At 36.0% G+C, this 18072-nt stretch overlaps 1 protein-coding gene across 2 annotated transcripts; it reads left to right on the top strand.

Moving 5' to 3' along the window:
- The first annotated feature begins 358 nt into the window (after positions 1–358).
- Positions 359–17767, top strand: LOC131520661 (alpha-2-macroglobulin-P-like). Of its 2 annotated transcripts, XM_058745068.1 has the most exons (28): positions 828–913; positions 991–1171; positions 1282–1438; positions 4903–4955; positions 5084–5104; positions 5988–6153; positions 6267–6351; positions 6435–6552; positions 6660–6780; positions 6852–6961; positions 7185–7355; positions 7442–7675; positions 7783–7995; positions 8097–8246; positions 8480–8590; positions 8748–8820; positions 9053–9128; positions 9219–9375; positions 9472–9546; positions 9628–9790; positions 9876–10069; positions 10151–10363; positions 10490–10592; positions 11169–11184; positions 15513–15594; positions 15677–15760; positions 15861–15966; positions 16079–17767. In XM_058745068.1, the coding sequence occupies exons 1-28, from the start codon at positions 834–836 to the stop codon at positions 16117–16119; spliced, it is 3354 nt and encodes a 1117-aa protein (XP_058601051.1). In that variant the 5' UTR covers positions 828–833; the 3' UTR covers positions 16120–17767. The 2 variants fall into 2 exon arrangements, 1 of the variants encoding a protein (XP_058601051.1); XR_009266106.1 differs by lacking the exons at positions 10490–10592; positions 11169–11184; positions 15861–15966; positions 16079–17767 and having other exon boundaries at positions 359–913; positions 15677–15730.
- The last annotated feature ends 305 nt before the right edge of the window (positions 17768–18072 follow it).

Genomic DNA, 18072 nt, shown 5'->3' with positions numbered 1-18072 from the left:
AAGAACATCAATTATGATCATTTGTTTACCTTGTGCTTTTCCTGCCTGTGTACTGGCCCTTCTGTTTGTCCATCTCAGTATTTTTAAGATGTACTATAATTTAGTCTGATTATAACAGTTTGTGCATCGCATAAAAGAGAGATACAGAATAATAATAAATAATAATAACAATAAAAAAGAATAATACAAAAATAAATGTATGATATGACCCCTTTAAACAGAACAAGTATGTATTAATCCTGTGCAACCAGGATTACCAAGGCTAATCCGGAGTTTAGGAATCATGTGGAAAAGCTCATGGACTTTGTTATTCTCTGTACAAAAAAAAAAAAAAAAAAGTATTGGAACTGCAGCTTCACAAGTCTCTACATTGAAGGGGAAATTATGGTACTGAATCTCAAGTAAGTATCTTTTAATTAAGTTTCATGACAATGTTTTTCGAGCTTTCAGAAGTCATTTTAGAAGTGATCAAAGGTTTTTGCATACATAAACAACATATTACGGTAATTCTCTTACTCAGACTGAGTGGGTGTAGGTGATTTTTGACCCTCAGCTTCAGTGTCATTGCTTGTTTAATTAGGAAAGCAGCCTTGCATTTCGTTCGATGTCCAGTTTGTTGTTTTCTACAGGGCATGTGAACTACTGATATGAAAAATTGCACAACAGATAGCACAAATTAGCTTTTGGAATGTACTGTAGCTTGAAATGCTAATTCAGCACTCATGTTTTCAAAACGAAATGCCCTCATGGTTGAATCGTTAATCAGATTTTGAAAGACCTCCACTAAAGTATTAGAAACGTTTATCTCAAGACCTGGATGATCACTCGTCATCATGGCGCTGAATGTTAGCTGCTGTTGGAAATGGCTCCTCTTTTTCCTTCTCGTCTATGTCAATGGACGAACATCAAGGCCGTAAGTTTTTATTGAAGAAAATTGTTGATCAATTTATTGTCTATTGAATAACAGAATGCTTTACTATTTCTTGACAGATCGTTCATGGTGACATTTCCTGCAGTGATCGAGTCAGGATCTGATGCCAAACTGTGTGCAAGTCTTCTCAAGCCCAATGAAAGCCTTGTCATGAACATTTATCTGGTTAATGGTAACCAGAGCACTTTACTGCTGCAGGAGAAAGCTGAGGAAGAGTTTCACCGCTGCTTTAACTTCAAGGTCTGTCATCAGCATATTATGAATGTATAATCAAAAATCTTACTTTCATTATAATGCATCTAGTTTTTGTGATGTCATGTTTGAGAATACAGGATATTATTTCTCATCAGGCTCCTCTGGTAGAAGCAGAATCAGTGCAGAAAATGAAGGTAGAACTTCAAGGAGAGTCTTTCAAGATGACTGAAGAGAGAAAAGTCATGTTCAGATCTTACCATCCTCTGACCTTTATCCAGACTGATAAACCCATCTATACTCCAGGACAGACAGGTGAGCTCAGTGGCGCAAATAAGGGGTATGCAGTATGCAGTGCATAGGGGCGCCACACATAGGGGCGCGCCATTTTGCCAAAATCATTCTGTGAAAATCATCTATATTAATAATACGTAATAAATAATCAAAAGCTTAGTTATTAAAAATAATTCATGCAACATTTTTATTTAACAGTTTTTAGCATTTTAATGAGTTTTAAAAAAAAATTATTTATTAAAAACTCATTAAGACGCGGAGCGGCCGTATCTCTTTGCGACCACAACAAATAGGAGACTTTTCAGACGCGCACTTCAGCTCGCCCTCGGCGCGCGAGTCGAACAAGCACGGAAAAGGTAGGCTACAGGTGCCAAATGAGCTTCAGTAGAACAACGGGGAACTGCAGTCTGATGGGATATTGTTATATGTCAGTAAAACAAACTTTCCTGTCCTGTCAGCCGTTTTACTCTTCAACTGTATGCGAATATGAGGCGCACGCTCTATCACTTGTCGGGGCAATTTTAACTGACTCTCATCAGCATAAGAGACAAACTCAGTCTTAGTTAATAAAAGGTTTTATTCTTTGCAAAGAAGGTCAACAGTCATACAGACACAGGTTTCTGCAGAGTGCGACCAAAGGGGAGGGCAGTCCTCCGCCTTTATACACTCTTCAAGGCACTCAAGGTCAAAAGATCACATGTTGAGACAGCTGTACTTTTCCACCAAATGGGAAAAGGAAAGAAACACTCTGGTTTATTATACCCTCAGCCCCTGTTTCTCATGGTTTTAGGTCCTAAATGACCCTTCAGGTCATAAACAGCAAAAGGCCCCAAACCCATTCCTTTCTCGCACAGCCAGACCTAAAAAAGGTTTACATGTTCTCATAAACATAGAAAATAAGCATAAAAATAAATTTTCCTCAACACACTTCATCATAAAAAACCGTACTAGAAACTGCGAGCATACATCGTCAGTTAAGTTTTTAAATTACCAAAATGGCGATTAAAGCTGTGCATGCATGTATGTGCATTACATTTAAGAACGTCTCTCAAATGCATGCAGCCTACTGAAATATTCTGCGATTCGAAATCACAATAGTGCGCAAGATGATAGGCTATGGAATTTTTTTTTTTTTTTTTTAATGTAATGCACAAGTAGGCCAAATGTGAGCACAGTGCAGTTAAATGTACTAGAATATATGCACTAATTTTTCGTTAACTTGTAAAGTACGAAAATGAAACCATAAAATGCATAAAATAACTCATTTTACATTCTTACATTATTTTCCTTTGTACAGAGCTTGATTTAGGCATGACAAAAGTGCTGCAATGAATTAATTTTGACAACTAATAGAATGTTAGAATAGAATGACTGATCAATTTCTGAGTTCATTGATTATGTAAAATTCAGTGAAGGTTGACTATATCTTCATGTCTCATCCATGAATGGGTCTATGTAATGATGGAGAACAAGATTTTGGGGGTGTTAAGACCCAGAACCAAGCTTACTGAGCAATAAAGCTATAGTGAGCCCTTTTATTAAAATACCTGGAGCCTAGGTAATACAAAAATAATACAAAAATTGTCATTCACTCAGTATTACTTAATGTAATTCACAACTATCTCAGTTACAATTAAGTACAAATTAATTGTATTCAGTTGTGTTTTAGGCACTAAAACAGTCCAGTACTTTATAGTCAAATCCATTTCTATGTTGAAATAATGAAGATTTCTGTGCCAACCCAGACTGGTTGCTGCTCCCTTCCTGGCCACCCCTATGAAAGAGAATTCATTCATTTCAGAGAAACTGAGAAGATTGTAAACAAGGATACAAACTAGCCACTTTTCACTGAAAATTGCCGTTGTAAATTTAAAATAGGCCATCTGTGTAATTCAAGTAGTTTCAATGAGTTGAAAACTCTTGCTACTTCATACTTCAATACAAAACAGTGCTGAACTTTGACAAAAAAGAGATTTTTAAATGTTATAATAGTGATTTTATAATGTCTAAATATAAATCCAGTAGCAAAACATGTGAAAAGAACTATATTACAGAGTGGAAATGGTAAAGGAGACAATAAATGATCCTCTGCTGCCATTTAGTGGCCATAGTGGGAATCATAACATTCATTATTTGTTTTTCTACCAGGTGAAATCTTGGCAGAAATCTTCCACTTAGCATGGCAAATTTTCCATAAATTATCTTTTTAAGTAAAAAAGAAAAGAAAAAAAGAAAAAAATGCAGATGTTCTTTAAAATAAATTTTACTATATAAAAATGTGCAAGAATATGAATAACTTATAGGCAAATAAATAATATTATATTATATAACAAGTGTTTGAAAAAAAAACACTACTGTTCTACTGTCTGGGGTCTACCATCAGGAGTTAAAGGGGATTTTATGTGACACACTTTTCTTTTCTTTCTTTTCTTTTTCTTTTTTTTTACTTTTTACATTTTTCCCTATGGTATTAAAAAAGAGGGAAGGGGGTTCAAACCTTTATCACTTTTTTTACTCCTGATGAGTCTGTATCCTTCCATGCACAAGCTAGTCATGGGCTTTTGGTCATTGACTTGCAGAAAGTTTTCTGCGCAAGTTAGTGGCTACTAGAATACAGGGGGCACCGGCACTGATCTTGCATACCCCTCGACAAATGTGCAGTTGCGCCCCTGGGTGAGCTGTGAATGTTTCTGTGGAATGGCATGCAGAAAATAATCGTTCTCCCTGAAGGATCAATAACACTCCTCAGATATCGTGCCAATCTCTGTCAACAGTAGAATAAAACGGTCCGATTTTTGTGTAGCTAAATCAGAAAGCATTGATGCGATTTTGCCTGGTAATGATTTTGCATGTCAAGCGGCCAGTCCATATATTAGCAGCAAAAAGCATGATCCATGAACTTGGAGGGTTGCACCAGGCCCCGCATCAGCTAGGGACAGCCCTCATTACAGTCATGGTCCGAATGGTCTATTCATCTATTTAATTTACATGAAACAAACGAAAATCAAGACAAACTGGATGGTACAGTAAAAAAATATAAGCCAAACTGTTGCGCAAGAAAAAGACGAGTCATAATTTGAACAGGTCTGACGATGTGTATGTATAATCAATGATACCGACATCGCAAAAAAAAAAACATTAACCCAGGATTTATGAATAGGCAGTAGTGCAGTAGTCCAATTCTTTTCCGAACTGGTTCTTTCGGAAGGCTTGTTTCTGATTCAAAACTGATTCAATTGTTCTTCTACTACGTCATCACGTAATGAAACCACTTTTATTTCTATTTCTAACAACTCAGTACAAACTACGAAACATGAATGAATTCAAAGGTAGGGTAAAGAGCGAACATTATGAAACACTGGAAAAGGTTAATCTAGGTCTGACTTTGGTGCTATAATATCACAATCGATTGGAGCTAAAATACTGGTTATGACAATGAAAACGTGGATTGTTCTTTTATTTATCACACCTTTCTGTTTTCACAGTGAATTTCAGAGTTGTCAGCGTGGATACAAACTTTGTACCCTTTAATCAGCAGGTGTGTTTTATCTAACTTCTTGATCTTTCTGTCTTATTAAATGCCTGTTTAATACACAAACACATTGTTGGCTTTTAATCTTCTTAATATTCCAACGTTTAATTAGGCTATCGTTTGATCTTTTACAGTATAGTACAGTCATGCTTGAGGTAAGAACATAAAACCACACAGAATAATTTATGATAACCACAACTTGTCTGAAGATCTGAATAGCACATAATTTTAAATTAATGTTCTAAAAAGGGGAATTAAGATATTAAACAGGAGTGTCCAAGACAAAAGGGGAATCTAGTGTCCATATGATTAATGCACTAAATTCAGCAGAACCGGCAGATATTAAAACGGTCATGACAGATGTTTCTACCTGCTTCTCACAGCGATTGGCTAAAGTCTGGAGTTGGAGTATTCGCTGTCATCGCACAGTCCCCCGAAAACCCCCATATGGCAGCTACTGGCAAAAGTATAGTGACTTCCCACGACAATTCATTAGTCCTATGTTTGAACCTTCTGGCCCGCTATACACTGTTAAAAAAAAAAGAAAAAGTTGAGCGAACTTAAAAAAATGTTTTTTTACCAGCTTCAGCAGATTTTTGAGTTTGCTTTGTGGGAGATTCTCAAATTGTTGTTGTATAAACTTAAAACGACAATTTGAGAAAACTCAAAAATCTGCTGAAGCTGGTTACCTTAAAATTTTAAGTTGGCTCAACTTTTTTTTTTTTTTTTACAGTGTAGTCCGCATCATAACGCATCAGTCAGCTCCCATAGGAATCAAATGGCTACTCAAGCTCTGCACACTGAGCGCCAGTGGACATATAGCATGTCGGTCTCAGCGCCCCTCTTCTCCTTGGTCACACTCACTCCAGTGAGCCAGGAATGGAACAGGCCCTATATATCTGCAGAACAGTGGGCGTATTCAAACCAATAGGTGTTTTTCAACCACCAATTTCTCTAGTCCACTTGGGGCAAGGTTTAGGGGTTGTGTTATGGGCCCACTGACTGCAACTAAACAAATGTGTCTTTGGCATTAAATAGGATAGTAAAGGTAACAGGATTGGTCAATGGACAAATGTTTCTTCAAAAAGGTGGATTTTGCAGCGTTCTTTTGAATTAAACCCAGAAGCCCGTCAAGGCATGTACAAACTAAATGCGTTTATTGGTGAAAGGATGATCTCACATGATTTTGAGGTGAAAAAATATGGTAAGTCAAATGAACAATTTGCATTGTTCACAGAACAAATTTCAATAATATCTTTGTATACTTTTATCAAACTTGACTAATAATAAGTCTAATTTCTGCCCCCTGACTTGTAGTTTTGCCTAAGTTTGAAGTTACTGTGACAGCACCAAAGACAGTGTGCATAGATGATAAGTTAATGGCAGTTGAGGTTTGTGGAAAGTGAGTAGCATCTTTAATTTACTAGAATACAACATAAGACATTGTTATCTTCCATTCATCATTTTCTTGGACATTCTTCCCAGATACACTTACGGGCAGCCTGTACCTGACAAATCATGGGTGAAAGTGTGTCGTGATATTCCACGCTACTCTCACAGGCCTGACAAACACAGTCCAATATGTGTGAATGAAACCATTGAGGTTTGTCCGTTTCACTACAGTACCAAAACTGGCATGTAACATTTATTTCCTACATCCAGCCAGTAAGTCACTTAGGCATTATGCGTGTGTTCAATCATTTCCATTAGATGAAAAAGACAGGCTGTGCCATCCATACCTTGCATGCATCTGCCTTCTCAAATTCAACATATGAGGATCGACTAGAAAATTCTCTTCATATTGAAGCAACAGTCACAGAAGAAGGAACAGGTGAGCTATTAATTACTGAAATGAGAGTTTTAAAATCACACTCACCATCACCATCTATTTGCATTTTACAGAGATCACCATGACAAAATCTGAAACTATATCTCTCACTTATGAAATTGGAAAAGTCACACTTTCTGACCTGCCCAAAATATATGAACATGGATCAGTTATAGAAGGAAGAGTAAGTCTAAAATAATTTTATCTCATTTCAACAATATTAATATACATCCATTCATTCTCCAAACCCCTTGTCTTGCATAGGGTTACAGATTGGCTGGAGCATGTTCCGAACACCTTGGGTCATAAAACAACCTTGACAGATGGCCAGTCCTTCACAGGGCTTAACATTAATTATTCATTCGTTCTATGTTTCTTTTTTTTTTTTCTTTTTTTTTTTTCACTAGGTCAAACTTACAAAATTCAGCGGAGCTCCTCTTCCAAACAAAGTCACATATATTTTGGAAGAGAACAGCTTGCCCTCAAAACTGCTCCTAAATCTTACTACAGACAGCGATGGACTGGCCAGCTTCTTTCTTAATACGTCTAGTCTCTCTAAAAGTGATATTTATCTGAAGGTATGATCACTTTATTTACCTAGTTTTCTTTTGTGTTCGCTGAAGGGTTCAGCTGCTTGAGTAATTTTAGTTTCTTTGTTTTTCAGGCAAGTGTGTATCCAGGGCTTCATTATCAAAGTCACAAAACACCTTACATCTCTATGGATAGAAAAACAGTTCAGCTTTTCCAGCCCGCCACTCCATACACACCAACATTAAGTGAACTGATTATAGAGAATATTGAGCAACCATTAAAGTGTGATGCTGAGCTGACAGTGACCATCAAGTATTATTTTATTGGAGAGACTGCTGAAGACTTCAAAACTGACATTGTCTATATGGTGAGAACATGCAGTACATTCTTACAGTGATGACTTCATTGTTTGTTAACAGTATTAACTGGCTGCTCTGGTCAGTTTGTCATCGGAGTGTCATCTGTCTGTTTCAGGTCTTGTCCAGAGGAGTGATCGTTCATCATGGATATGAGAAGGTTGAAGTGAAGTCTTCTAATGGAGCAGCAAGTGGCACAGTGTCATTTAAACTGTCTGTAGGTGCAGATCTGGCTCCTGCAGTGCAGATTCTGGCCTACTGTGTTCTGCCCAGTGAAAATGTTGTTGCTCATAGCACAAAATTTGACACTGAAAAATGTTTCAAAAACAAGGTGTAAAAACACATCTTTGTAACAAATTCTTTAGAAATAAAACTCTTTAAACTGTAATTCTGGCTCAGTCTTAAAGTGAATCCTTTTTATTGTCATTATAGATTTCTCTGCATTTTTCTCCTGCTAAAGCAGTTCCTGGTGAGAAAAACACTCTCCAGATCTCAGCTCAGCCTGGTTCACTGTGCGGCCTCAGTGCTGTAGATCAGAGCGTCCTGATCCTGGAGTCAGGAAAACGTCTGGATACTGACAAGGTTTAAATGCTTTAAGATTCAGTGTTGATTAAATGTGTCTCCATAGTGGAAATCTATTAATCTAATGAGATCATTCTATATTTACTTATGTCTAATGTGATCAGTGATTATTGTTTAAAGTGATATGGGTTTTAAATATTATTTCTTTCCACTGTGTGACTGTAAAGATTAAACAATACCCAGGAATGAAACCGAAATTGTACTGATAGTGTGTGAATGTGGTCTCATCACAGATCTTCAACCTCCTGCCAGTGCAATCCGTGTCAGATTATCCTTATGGTGTTGAAGACGAGTGTCTGCATATGCTGTTTGTGTCGACAGACAACACCTATGAATCCTTAAAGGTAACAGGTGGTTTACAGTATATGTGTGATAGTAAAGCAGAAAATGATTGCCCATTAAAAATATGTAAAATGACATGTCATTTTTTTTTATGATTCGCATTTTGTTCACAATACATTTTTATAATTTATTATGTGGTTCATCATTGCTCTTTCACAGAGATTGGGATTGAAGATGGCATCTAGTTTGGCTGTTGCATGCGTTTGGATGACTGAAATGGCTGAATATTTTGGTATATCCATTATTTTTATATGTATCTTTTGATTAATGAATACTTTTTCTTAAAATTATATAATTAATTAGAAGTCTGAGTTAATATGACTTTGGAAAGAGCCACTGGCTTCCTAAAGAGTGGTGAGAGAAATCATTCGTGTCTAAAAAATACTGAGAAAATAAGTCACAAAACATTTGACTTCAGAAACACTTGATCAACCCAAACATTTAATCACTGTCAAACTCAACAGGATACCAGAGACAACTGAACTACAGACATAACAGTGGTGCATACAGCACATTTGGACATGGAAAAGAGAACACATGGTAAATATTTGCAATAGATTTTATTATTTACAAATTTAATCAAATTAAACAATTAATGACATTATTAAAATTAAATCTTTCAAATACCAGGTTGACTGCCTTTGTCCTGAGGTCTTTTGGCAAAGCACAGAAATACATATTTATTGATCCAGAAATAGTTCAGAGTGCAAAGGAATGGTTAATAAGCAGACGGGATTCAGACGGCTGTTTTATCCAACAGGGAAGACTGTTCAACAACAGAATGAAGGTGTGCTATTGGTCACTAAACATTATCACAGAAACAATGCCTATCTATTCATAACAAAAAATATTGTACTTTATGTTCCTCTAATATATATTCCAGGGTGGAGTGAATGATAATGTGACCATGACTGCCTACATTATTGCATCACTGCTTGAACTGGAAACTCCAGTCACAGTAAGTTCATCTACAGGAAACACAGGATAAACTCACAGAAAAATGACGCTCACAGCGGCTGTTTCTCTATTTTTGTTTCAGGATCCTGTCGTCACTAAAGGTTTGTCATGCTTGAGGTCCGTCATTGAGGATGTCAAAAACACTTACACCACTGCTCTGCTCGCCTACACTTTCAGTCTGGCTGGAGACACGGACACTCGACAGAAGCTTTTCAAGAAACTGGAGGATGTTGCTATTTCAGAGGGTAAGAGATTTGTTTCTGATGACTTTCTGTTGTCTTTTCATACTCGTTGAGTTACTGGTGTCTCTTTTGTCCATGTGTCCTAAAGGGTCTCGTCTCCACTGGTCTCAGTCTGCATCTGCTGATGACTCTGATTCTCTGGCAGTGGAGATCAGCTCATATGTGCTGCTAGCTGCTCTCACTGCAGAGACACTCACTACAGCTGATCTGGGCTTTGCTAACAGGATTGTCAGCTGGCTTGTGAAGCAGCAGAATGCGTATGGAGGATTCTCCTCCACACAGGTGACTCAAACTACTCAAATCAAACACATGATTGCTGAATAATGGGTAAAAGTCACATTACTGAACACATTTATTTCTCAGGACACAGTGGTGGCTCTTCAGGCTCTGTCTTTGTACGCCACCAAAGTGTTCAGCTCTGACGGCTCCAGCACAGTGACTGTACAGTCAGCAGGAGACACTCACCACTTTGATGTCAATCAGGACAACAAGTTACTGTACCAGGAGAAGCAGCTGCAGAACGTTCCAGCCAAATACAGCATTGAAGTGAAGGGCTCAACCTGTGTGTCTGTGCAGGTCTGTAGTGCATTCAGCTTCATTGACTCACACTCACTTTCTCTCTTTCCTCTCATAGCATTTTGCAGCTGTTCTGCCATGATATGATTCATTAATTTATTTATTTGTTCATGTCGACTCTCTCAGGTGGCTCAGGTTTACAACATTCCCACTCCTACTGAAACTAAAACACTGAGCATTGATGCTAAAATTGAGGGAGATTGCAAAATATATGGACAACATTTCATTTTGAAGAAAAGACTTGAATTCAAAAGACTAGAGAATGATTATGACTTAAGATTCACAGATAAATACATATTTTCTAAATATGTTTAGCATCATAAGAAATATAAAAGCAATATGAACTGAAAAAAAGTATCTCAGTATTTACAACCACAGAACTAAATACTAACCTAAGAAACACTTTGTTTATTAAAGGGGTCGTCGGATGCAAAATTCACTTTACAAGTTGTTTGAACATGAATGTGTGTTGGAAGTGTGTGTACACAAATAAAAATCCTGTTAAAATTTTATCACCCTGATAAAAATCCACCCAGTGTTTTTTTTTTTAAATCCCCTTTCTCAAATCAGGCTGTTCTGAGATTCCTGACAGAATGAAGTAGTTCTGTACAGGCCCCTCCCACGATAGTTGATTGACAAGGCTGTCTTACCTTAGACCCGCCCTGAGTGAGCTGAGACTCCGGTGCAGGGGAAGACAAGATGTCTCCGATTAAGTGATTGAGGTGTTTTGTTGTTTGTAATAATGAATATAGCAGTTGTCAGTTACTCCCAACATCTGAGCCGCTGAAGACGCAGAGGATGAATGTTACTTTCGCTTTGAAGTGAACGCGCCGATCCCCAATCTACATAAATGCATCTATGTTCGCGTGAATCATTCGTGATCCAGCTTCATCTACAGAAGAAGTGAGTGTAATGGTGGTTTTAAACGCACAAAATGCATTATTTGGGTAACACATTACAATAATTCACTAACACTTAAATTAAACAGAAAAGCAAGCAGGTGCATGATTTGGCATGGCAGCCAATGCAAATTATTGGTAACACTTTACAATAACAGTACATGAATTATCATGTACTAATACCTTAATTAATAATTACTTGACTATGAACTAATGAAGAGTTAAGACATGTATTAATCAAGAACTAATGAAGAACTAACTTAACTACGACATGAGTCATATGAATTACCTCATGAATAACACCACCTTAATTACATGTTAGTTCCTGCATGTTAGTTAATGTATTAATTAACACTTTGGGGTAAACTGAATCAAACATGCTCTAGAAGAAAGATTCATGAAAATGGCACACTGCAAAATTGTTTATAAATTTTCCACCTGCAGCTATGTCACAAACATCAGTGAATGACAGTGGATTTCTTGCAATATTTACGTTTAACCTAACTCATCCAACGCACAATGATGCATTCATAATTAAAAACAACTTCATCTCATCCTGTTTTGAGTGATTCCACTGCTGCCCTCCTACAATAACGTATTCATTAAGCAGATGCGATTTTCCAAATTAAAATCAGTGTTAGCATAGAGATGATGGTTATGTTATGGATTGGTTTACTGTCTTTATATCATAATAATGCAATGAAATCAGACGTTTGTCTTGTGTTCTTGCTCTTCTTTTGGGCCACTATTGCCCCTTCAAAATGTTAACCTTCCTCCTACCGTTCAGTTCCTTCTCCATCCAAATGCAGCCACATGACCTCTGCTCTTCCACTTTTTTACAAACCACCAAATATCTGATTTAGATGAGCTGAATATGTATAAAACGTGTAATTGATAACTTTTTAAAGATGTGCCCTCCAAGACAAGTCATGACATGATACATTGACAACTCATGAATTCATGTTAAGTTATAAGTAATTAATGATGAGTTAATGATATTGTGCCCCCCCAAGTAAAGTCATGACATTATGATACATTAACAAGTCATGAATTAATGTTAAGTTAATGATGAGTTAGTAATATTGTTTTTATTTCATTAAGATATTCTTATCAATGCATTTTTATCATTTATCAATAAGTGATTTAGACTTTTAGACCTCTTAACCTACCTCCAAACCTAAACATTTTATAAACATGCAAGAAAATAACCATTTTAGTAACAACAATATAGCATTAAAAGTTTTTATAATCGCTAATCCCACTCCTACATCTACACCTAAACATAGCTATTTCTGTACAGTAGAAGAAAAACATGACAGACAGATAAATGCAATTACAATCATTTATTTACAATAGTCTAACCTTGAGGTCATAAACGCATGAATTAGCATTTCTGCATTTGACGTTGAGAGCATAGGTCGCAATTTAGTTTTGAGATGGAAAAACGCAGTTTTACAGATGCTAGAAACATGGCTTTCAAATGAAAGATTTATATCTTCATTTGAGCAGAATTTATGTTGTTAATCGCTGAAAATATTATCCAGATTATTTTCCTGATCCTCTCCCTCTCAGTGAACTCGTGAAGGCGTGCGGGTGCTGCTGCTAGCATCATTCAAATACACACCTCACCAGAAACACGGCATGTCGCGATCTGTGACGAATGCAGGCGAGAGCCAATGAGCGTTCGATTATCCTGCCGTAAAACCTGTCGTTTGAAACGGCAACATTTGAATTTGTAACGAGCGCGTCAGTCAGCGCAGGCTTTGCTGTTTACGGTCGCTGGACTCGCTGCTCGGGATGGAGATGAAGATCGTCGAATAAAGGCTTGGATTTGGGTCTGTTCCTCGCAGTCGTATGGATTCTGAAGATCTGGATTACAGCGCACGAATAAAATTGTTTCATTTCGTAATTATGTTGCGGTTTTGGTGTTTTTTTTTATAGTTCTATTGTCAGTCACAGCATGTCGGAGATTACGCCTTTTGTGGCCCATGGCAAACAAAGTAAACATTTCATGACAAGTAAAGGTTAAACCATTTAAAATGTTATTTATTTTAAGGTTTAAAGTTAAGTCTTGTTTAACTTGTAGTCCTATTATTGGAAACGAGCCGGCAGCAGAAATCACACAATAAAACGAAATGTTATCATTTCAATATTACTAACTCATCATTAACTTAACATTAATTCATGCCTTGTTAATGTATCATAATGTCATGACTTTACTTGGGGGGGCACAATATCATTAACTCATCATTAATTACTTATAACTTAACATGAATTCATGAGTTGTCAATGTATATAATATCATCTAAATCAGATATTTGGTGGTTTGTAAAAAAGTGGAAGAGCAGAGGTCATGTGGCTGCATTTGGATGGAGAAGGAACTGAACGGTAGGAGGAAGGTTAACATTTTGAAGGGGCAATAGTGGCCCAAAAGAAGAGCAAGAACACAAGACAAACGTCTGATTTCATTGCATTATTATGATATAAAGACAGTAAACCAATCCATAACATAACCATCAACTCTGCTAACACTGATTTTAATTTGGAAAATTGCATCTGCTTAATGAATACGTTATTGTAGGAGGGCAGCAGTGGAATCACTCAAAACAGGATGAGATGAAGTTGTTTTTAATTATGAATGCATCATTGTGCATTGGATGAGTTAGGTTAAACGTAAATATGGCAAGAAATCCACTGTCATTCACTGATGTTTGTGACATAGCTGCAGGTGGAAAATTTATAAACAATTTTGCAGTGTGCCATTTTCATGAATCTTTCTTCTAGAGCATGTTTGATTTAGTTTACCCCAAAGTGTTAATTAATACATTAACTAACATGCAGGAACTAACATGTAATTAAGGTGGTGTTATTCATGAGGTAATTCATATGACTCATGTCGTAGTTAAGTTAGTTCTTCATTAGTTCTTGATTAATACGTCTTAACTCTTCATTAGTTCATAGTCAAGTAATTATTAATTAAGGTATTAGTACATGATAATTCATGTACTGTTATTGTAAAGTGTTACCAAATTATTAATAACCGCTTCCTTACCTAAATCCTGCGTTTGGACCAAGCTTGGTTGCAGAATCACAAAACACATTAGTGTTCTGAAATTATTATCTTGATCTATATAGTGTAGTAGCTATCTCTGTGTCGTACGTGGTCGCTTGTCAAGCTTGAAAAACATTTCAATTCTGAATATTATCGTATACAGCATGCAAAGAGCGCTCCCTTTAAATTTATTAAAAACTGTCACTCATTCATCACGATCTTACAAAGTTCCGTTTTAAACAATGAATGTGAACACACAATGAAACTTTTTTTTATTGTTAATTTTTTTACTGGACAAAAAGCGGTGAGTGCGTGGATTACAACCTAAACACCTCTGATTGGCCATTGCGTTGTAGAAATCAACAAACGGGTCTGTGATTGGCTACTTTGCTCCCCTCTGCGAAAATGCATTGTAGAATCATTTGATGCTTTCCAAATCTATTTCGTTATGCTATTATTACAAAGAAAACAGATCCTAGACCAGGAGTTATGGGCAGTTTTTCCATCTAAAAGCAATCAGTTAGACTATTATACACTAAAAGTTAGACTATTATACATGCTAAAGTAAAGTCCAGTCCCCCAACAAAGTATGTTATAGACTTTTCATTAAGACCCTGAAGAATCATATCAACTTGTGGGAAATGGGCATCCGATGATCCTTTAATACATTATGAGTGATATAAACTGCATGTGATTTGTGACCCTGGACCACAAAACCAGTCTTAAGTCGCTGGGGTATATTTGTAGCAATAGCCAAAAATACATTGTATGGGTCAAAATTATCAATTTTTCTTTTATGCCAAAAATCATTAGGATATTAAGTAAAGATCATGTTCTGTAAATGTATCAAACCGTAAATGTATCAAAACTTAATTTTTGATTAGTAATATGCATTGCTAAGAACTTCATTTGGACAACTTTGAAGGCGATTTTCTCAATATTTAGATTTTTTTGCACCCTCAGATTCCAGATTTTCAAATAGTTGTATCTCAGACAATTATTGTCCGATCCTAACAAATCATACATCAATGGAAAGCTTTTTTATTTAATTTACACTTAAGACTGGTTTTGTTGTCCAGGGTCACATTTGTTATTTGTCCTGGCTTTTTTTTTTTCTTTTTTTTTTTTTTTTTATTTCTATTTTTGTTACTTTATGAGGCATTTAGGAAACTTTTCCTTTCTGTTTGCTCTTTTCCAGATATGATGGTCTACAGGAAAGAACTAACATGGTCATTGCGGATATTAAACTCTTATCTGGATTCACAGCTGATACATCAATGGTGCATTTGAGTGTTTCAACACAAACTTGTACAATTTATAGAAGTCAGTTTTTAGAGATTAACCAGCAATTTTTTCACACAGCTTGGAACAACTTCTGGAACGTATGCATCACATGTGGAGCGGGTCGATGCTAAAGATGATCATGTCATTGTGTATTTGAAGGAGGTGAGACAGCAACATTCATATGATTTCATACAATTTAGGTTGATCCACAAACATTTTTTCCATAGGTGTCCATAACTGATGAGTTTGTTTCTTATTGCAGATCCCAAAAAATATTCCAATGAATTATCAGATACAAATGAAACAGGTTCTTCCAGTGAAAAATCTCAGGCCAGCTGTGGTCAAAGTGTATGATTACTACCAAACTAGTAAGATTTTGTATGCCAGTTTTTATCATCTGATGCAGATTGTTTATTCAGAATTATTCCATGTACAGATTTCCATTTTAGTGTGAATGTTAACAATCTCCATTTCCTTCAGGTGATCAGTCAGAGACCGAATACTCCTTCCACTGTCAATGAAACTGCAGAACTGAAGCACATCAGTTTATAGTTTAGCTTGGATGAAGATGCTTAAACACTCAAATGTTTAATATTATAATGCTTATTCTTTATCCTGGGCAAAATTATTTCCAATCCATCAACCCAAATTTGAGCAAAACCCTAAATCTGACTTTTTGGAAACGTCTCTTGAAAACACAACACATATGGAGTGTTGAAAACAAGTTATGGTAAACTGGTTGAAATTGTATATGTAGAAGCTACATGCTATGGCAGCATTCAGTGTGGGGAAGGTTACTTTGGAAATGTAATGAGTTACAGATAACAAGTTACCCTATTTAAAATGTTAACCTTACAGTTGTACTCAATAGTAGTCAGTAGTACTCACTGTCAGACTTTCAAAATCCTTCATCACTTGAATTAAGATTTTAATACTTTCATTTTAAAGCACCACCACCACAAATTCAGACTTTAGCACCTCTTTTTACTTTGAGATTGTTCTGAGGTTAAAAACAGATTTAAAATTGTAACAAGATACAGTGTAGTAGCTATGATATTGTTTTTGAAATCAAATCTTTGCATAGCTAGCATTTATCTAATCATTTTAGCATCTAACTATGCCTTGGGAAAAAACTAGTCAATTTAAAAAATAAAGCATATACATAAACCCAAATAGGAAATAAAACAGATATCAAGTAAACGTGCCCGGTGTCTCATATTTTAGAGCAGTCAATGCAATTTTGGAAAGAAATGAATCAAAACTGTATGTGTGTGTGTGTGTGTGTGTGTGTGAAAATATTCAGATGTAACCCCCTTTGTAATCATTAACATTTTCATAAGTAACTAATTTAATTACAGATTACAGTTACATTTATTTTGTAATTATGTAAATTATGTAATTCTGTTACATGTAACTAGTTACTCTCCAACACTGGCAACATTACATTTCAGAATCAGATGTTTTATGATGATACTGCAAGTAAAAAATGCTAAGATGTTTATTACAGCATAGCAGTGTCAAAGTACATGTAGTACATTGGGTTCAACAGTCAGAATGAACCCCTAACATCCTGAACTCAAACCATTGTTTTATAAAATTACAGTTTACTACCCTTAGTGTAAATGAAGTTGCTTCTGTCGTAACAGCTGCGGTCTGTATGTTAAAGAAGTTCTGACACCCCATTATCTGAGATGGTTCTTGGTGTCCCACACCTATTCCCATTCTACAGCTGGTCACCATTTGCTCATTCGCTTGATGATGTGAATTTTTATCTCGCAATTTTGGCCTTTTTCTCAGAATTCTGAGATATAAACTTGCAATTCTGAGAAAAAAAGTCACAATTGCGAGATTTAATTGCGAGTTTATATCACACAATTCTGAAAAACCGTTAGTATTGCGGGTGAAAAAAGTGAGAATTATGAGATAAAATTCACAGTTACCTTCATTTGTTTTTATTCATTGGTGGAAACAGACTTCCATAGAAACTTTACTCATCCCATCACTCTCAAGTAATAAGGAGAATACTATTATTCCTAAAAACCAGAAGAACTCACAATAATATGAGAAGGCTTGTCAAAGCTTGCGCTTTTCCTGAATTTGTGTAGCATCTGCCAATCTGAATATAAATCCCAATGTTACAAACAAGATCCTAGACAGAAAACAAATAAACATGGTAAAATCTGTATCATCTTTATCATTTACTTGACACATTTTAATGAGCTGAGGTTTCAGAAGCCATATTAGAAGGGGTCAAAGTATTTTCAGATACAAAGGAACATTTACTCTGTGTGGGTGTAGGTGATTCTTGACCCTTGATCTTAGTATTGTTTGTTGATATTGGAAAGAGGTCAGAAGCCTTAGTTTTTTTGTATCTGAGTACAGTTTGTTCAGATGATGATGTGTATATATGACCATTTTATATAGGCTGTGTGAATGACTAAAAACAATATAAAAATAAATAGACATTTCCTTGT

Source organism: Onychostoma macrolepis, chromosome 15 (genome assembly GCF_012432095.1).
Source record: "Onychostoma macrolepis isolate SWU-2019 chromosome 15, ASM1243209v1, whole genome shotgun sequence".
Lineage (NCBI taxonomy): Eukaryota > Metazoa > Chordata > Actinopteri > Cypriniformes > Cyprinidae > Onychostoma > Onychostoma macrolepis.
The sequence above is the reverse complement of the archived record's forward strand: the minus strand, read 5'-3'. Positions and strand labels throughout refer to the sequence as shown.

What these genes read in the sequence shown, in the direction of transcription:
- LOC131520661 (XM_058745068.1), top strand. Translation starts at nt 834, where the DNA reads ATGGCGCTGAATGTTAGCTGCTGTTGGAAATGGCTCCTCTTTTTCCTT. An exon ending in CTATACTCCAGGACAGACAG is followed by an intron (nt 1,439 to 4,902) that starts GTGAGCTCAGTG and finishes CTGTTTTCACAG; the next exon opens with TGAATTTCAGAGTTGTCAGC. An exon ending in AAACTGACATTGTCTATATG is followed by an intron (nt 7,676 to 7,782) that starts GTGAGAACATGC and finishes TGTCTGTTTCAG; the next exon opens with GTCTTGTCCAGAGGAGTGAT.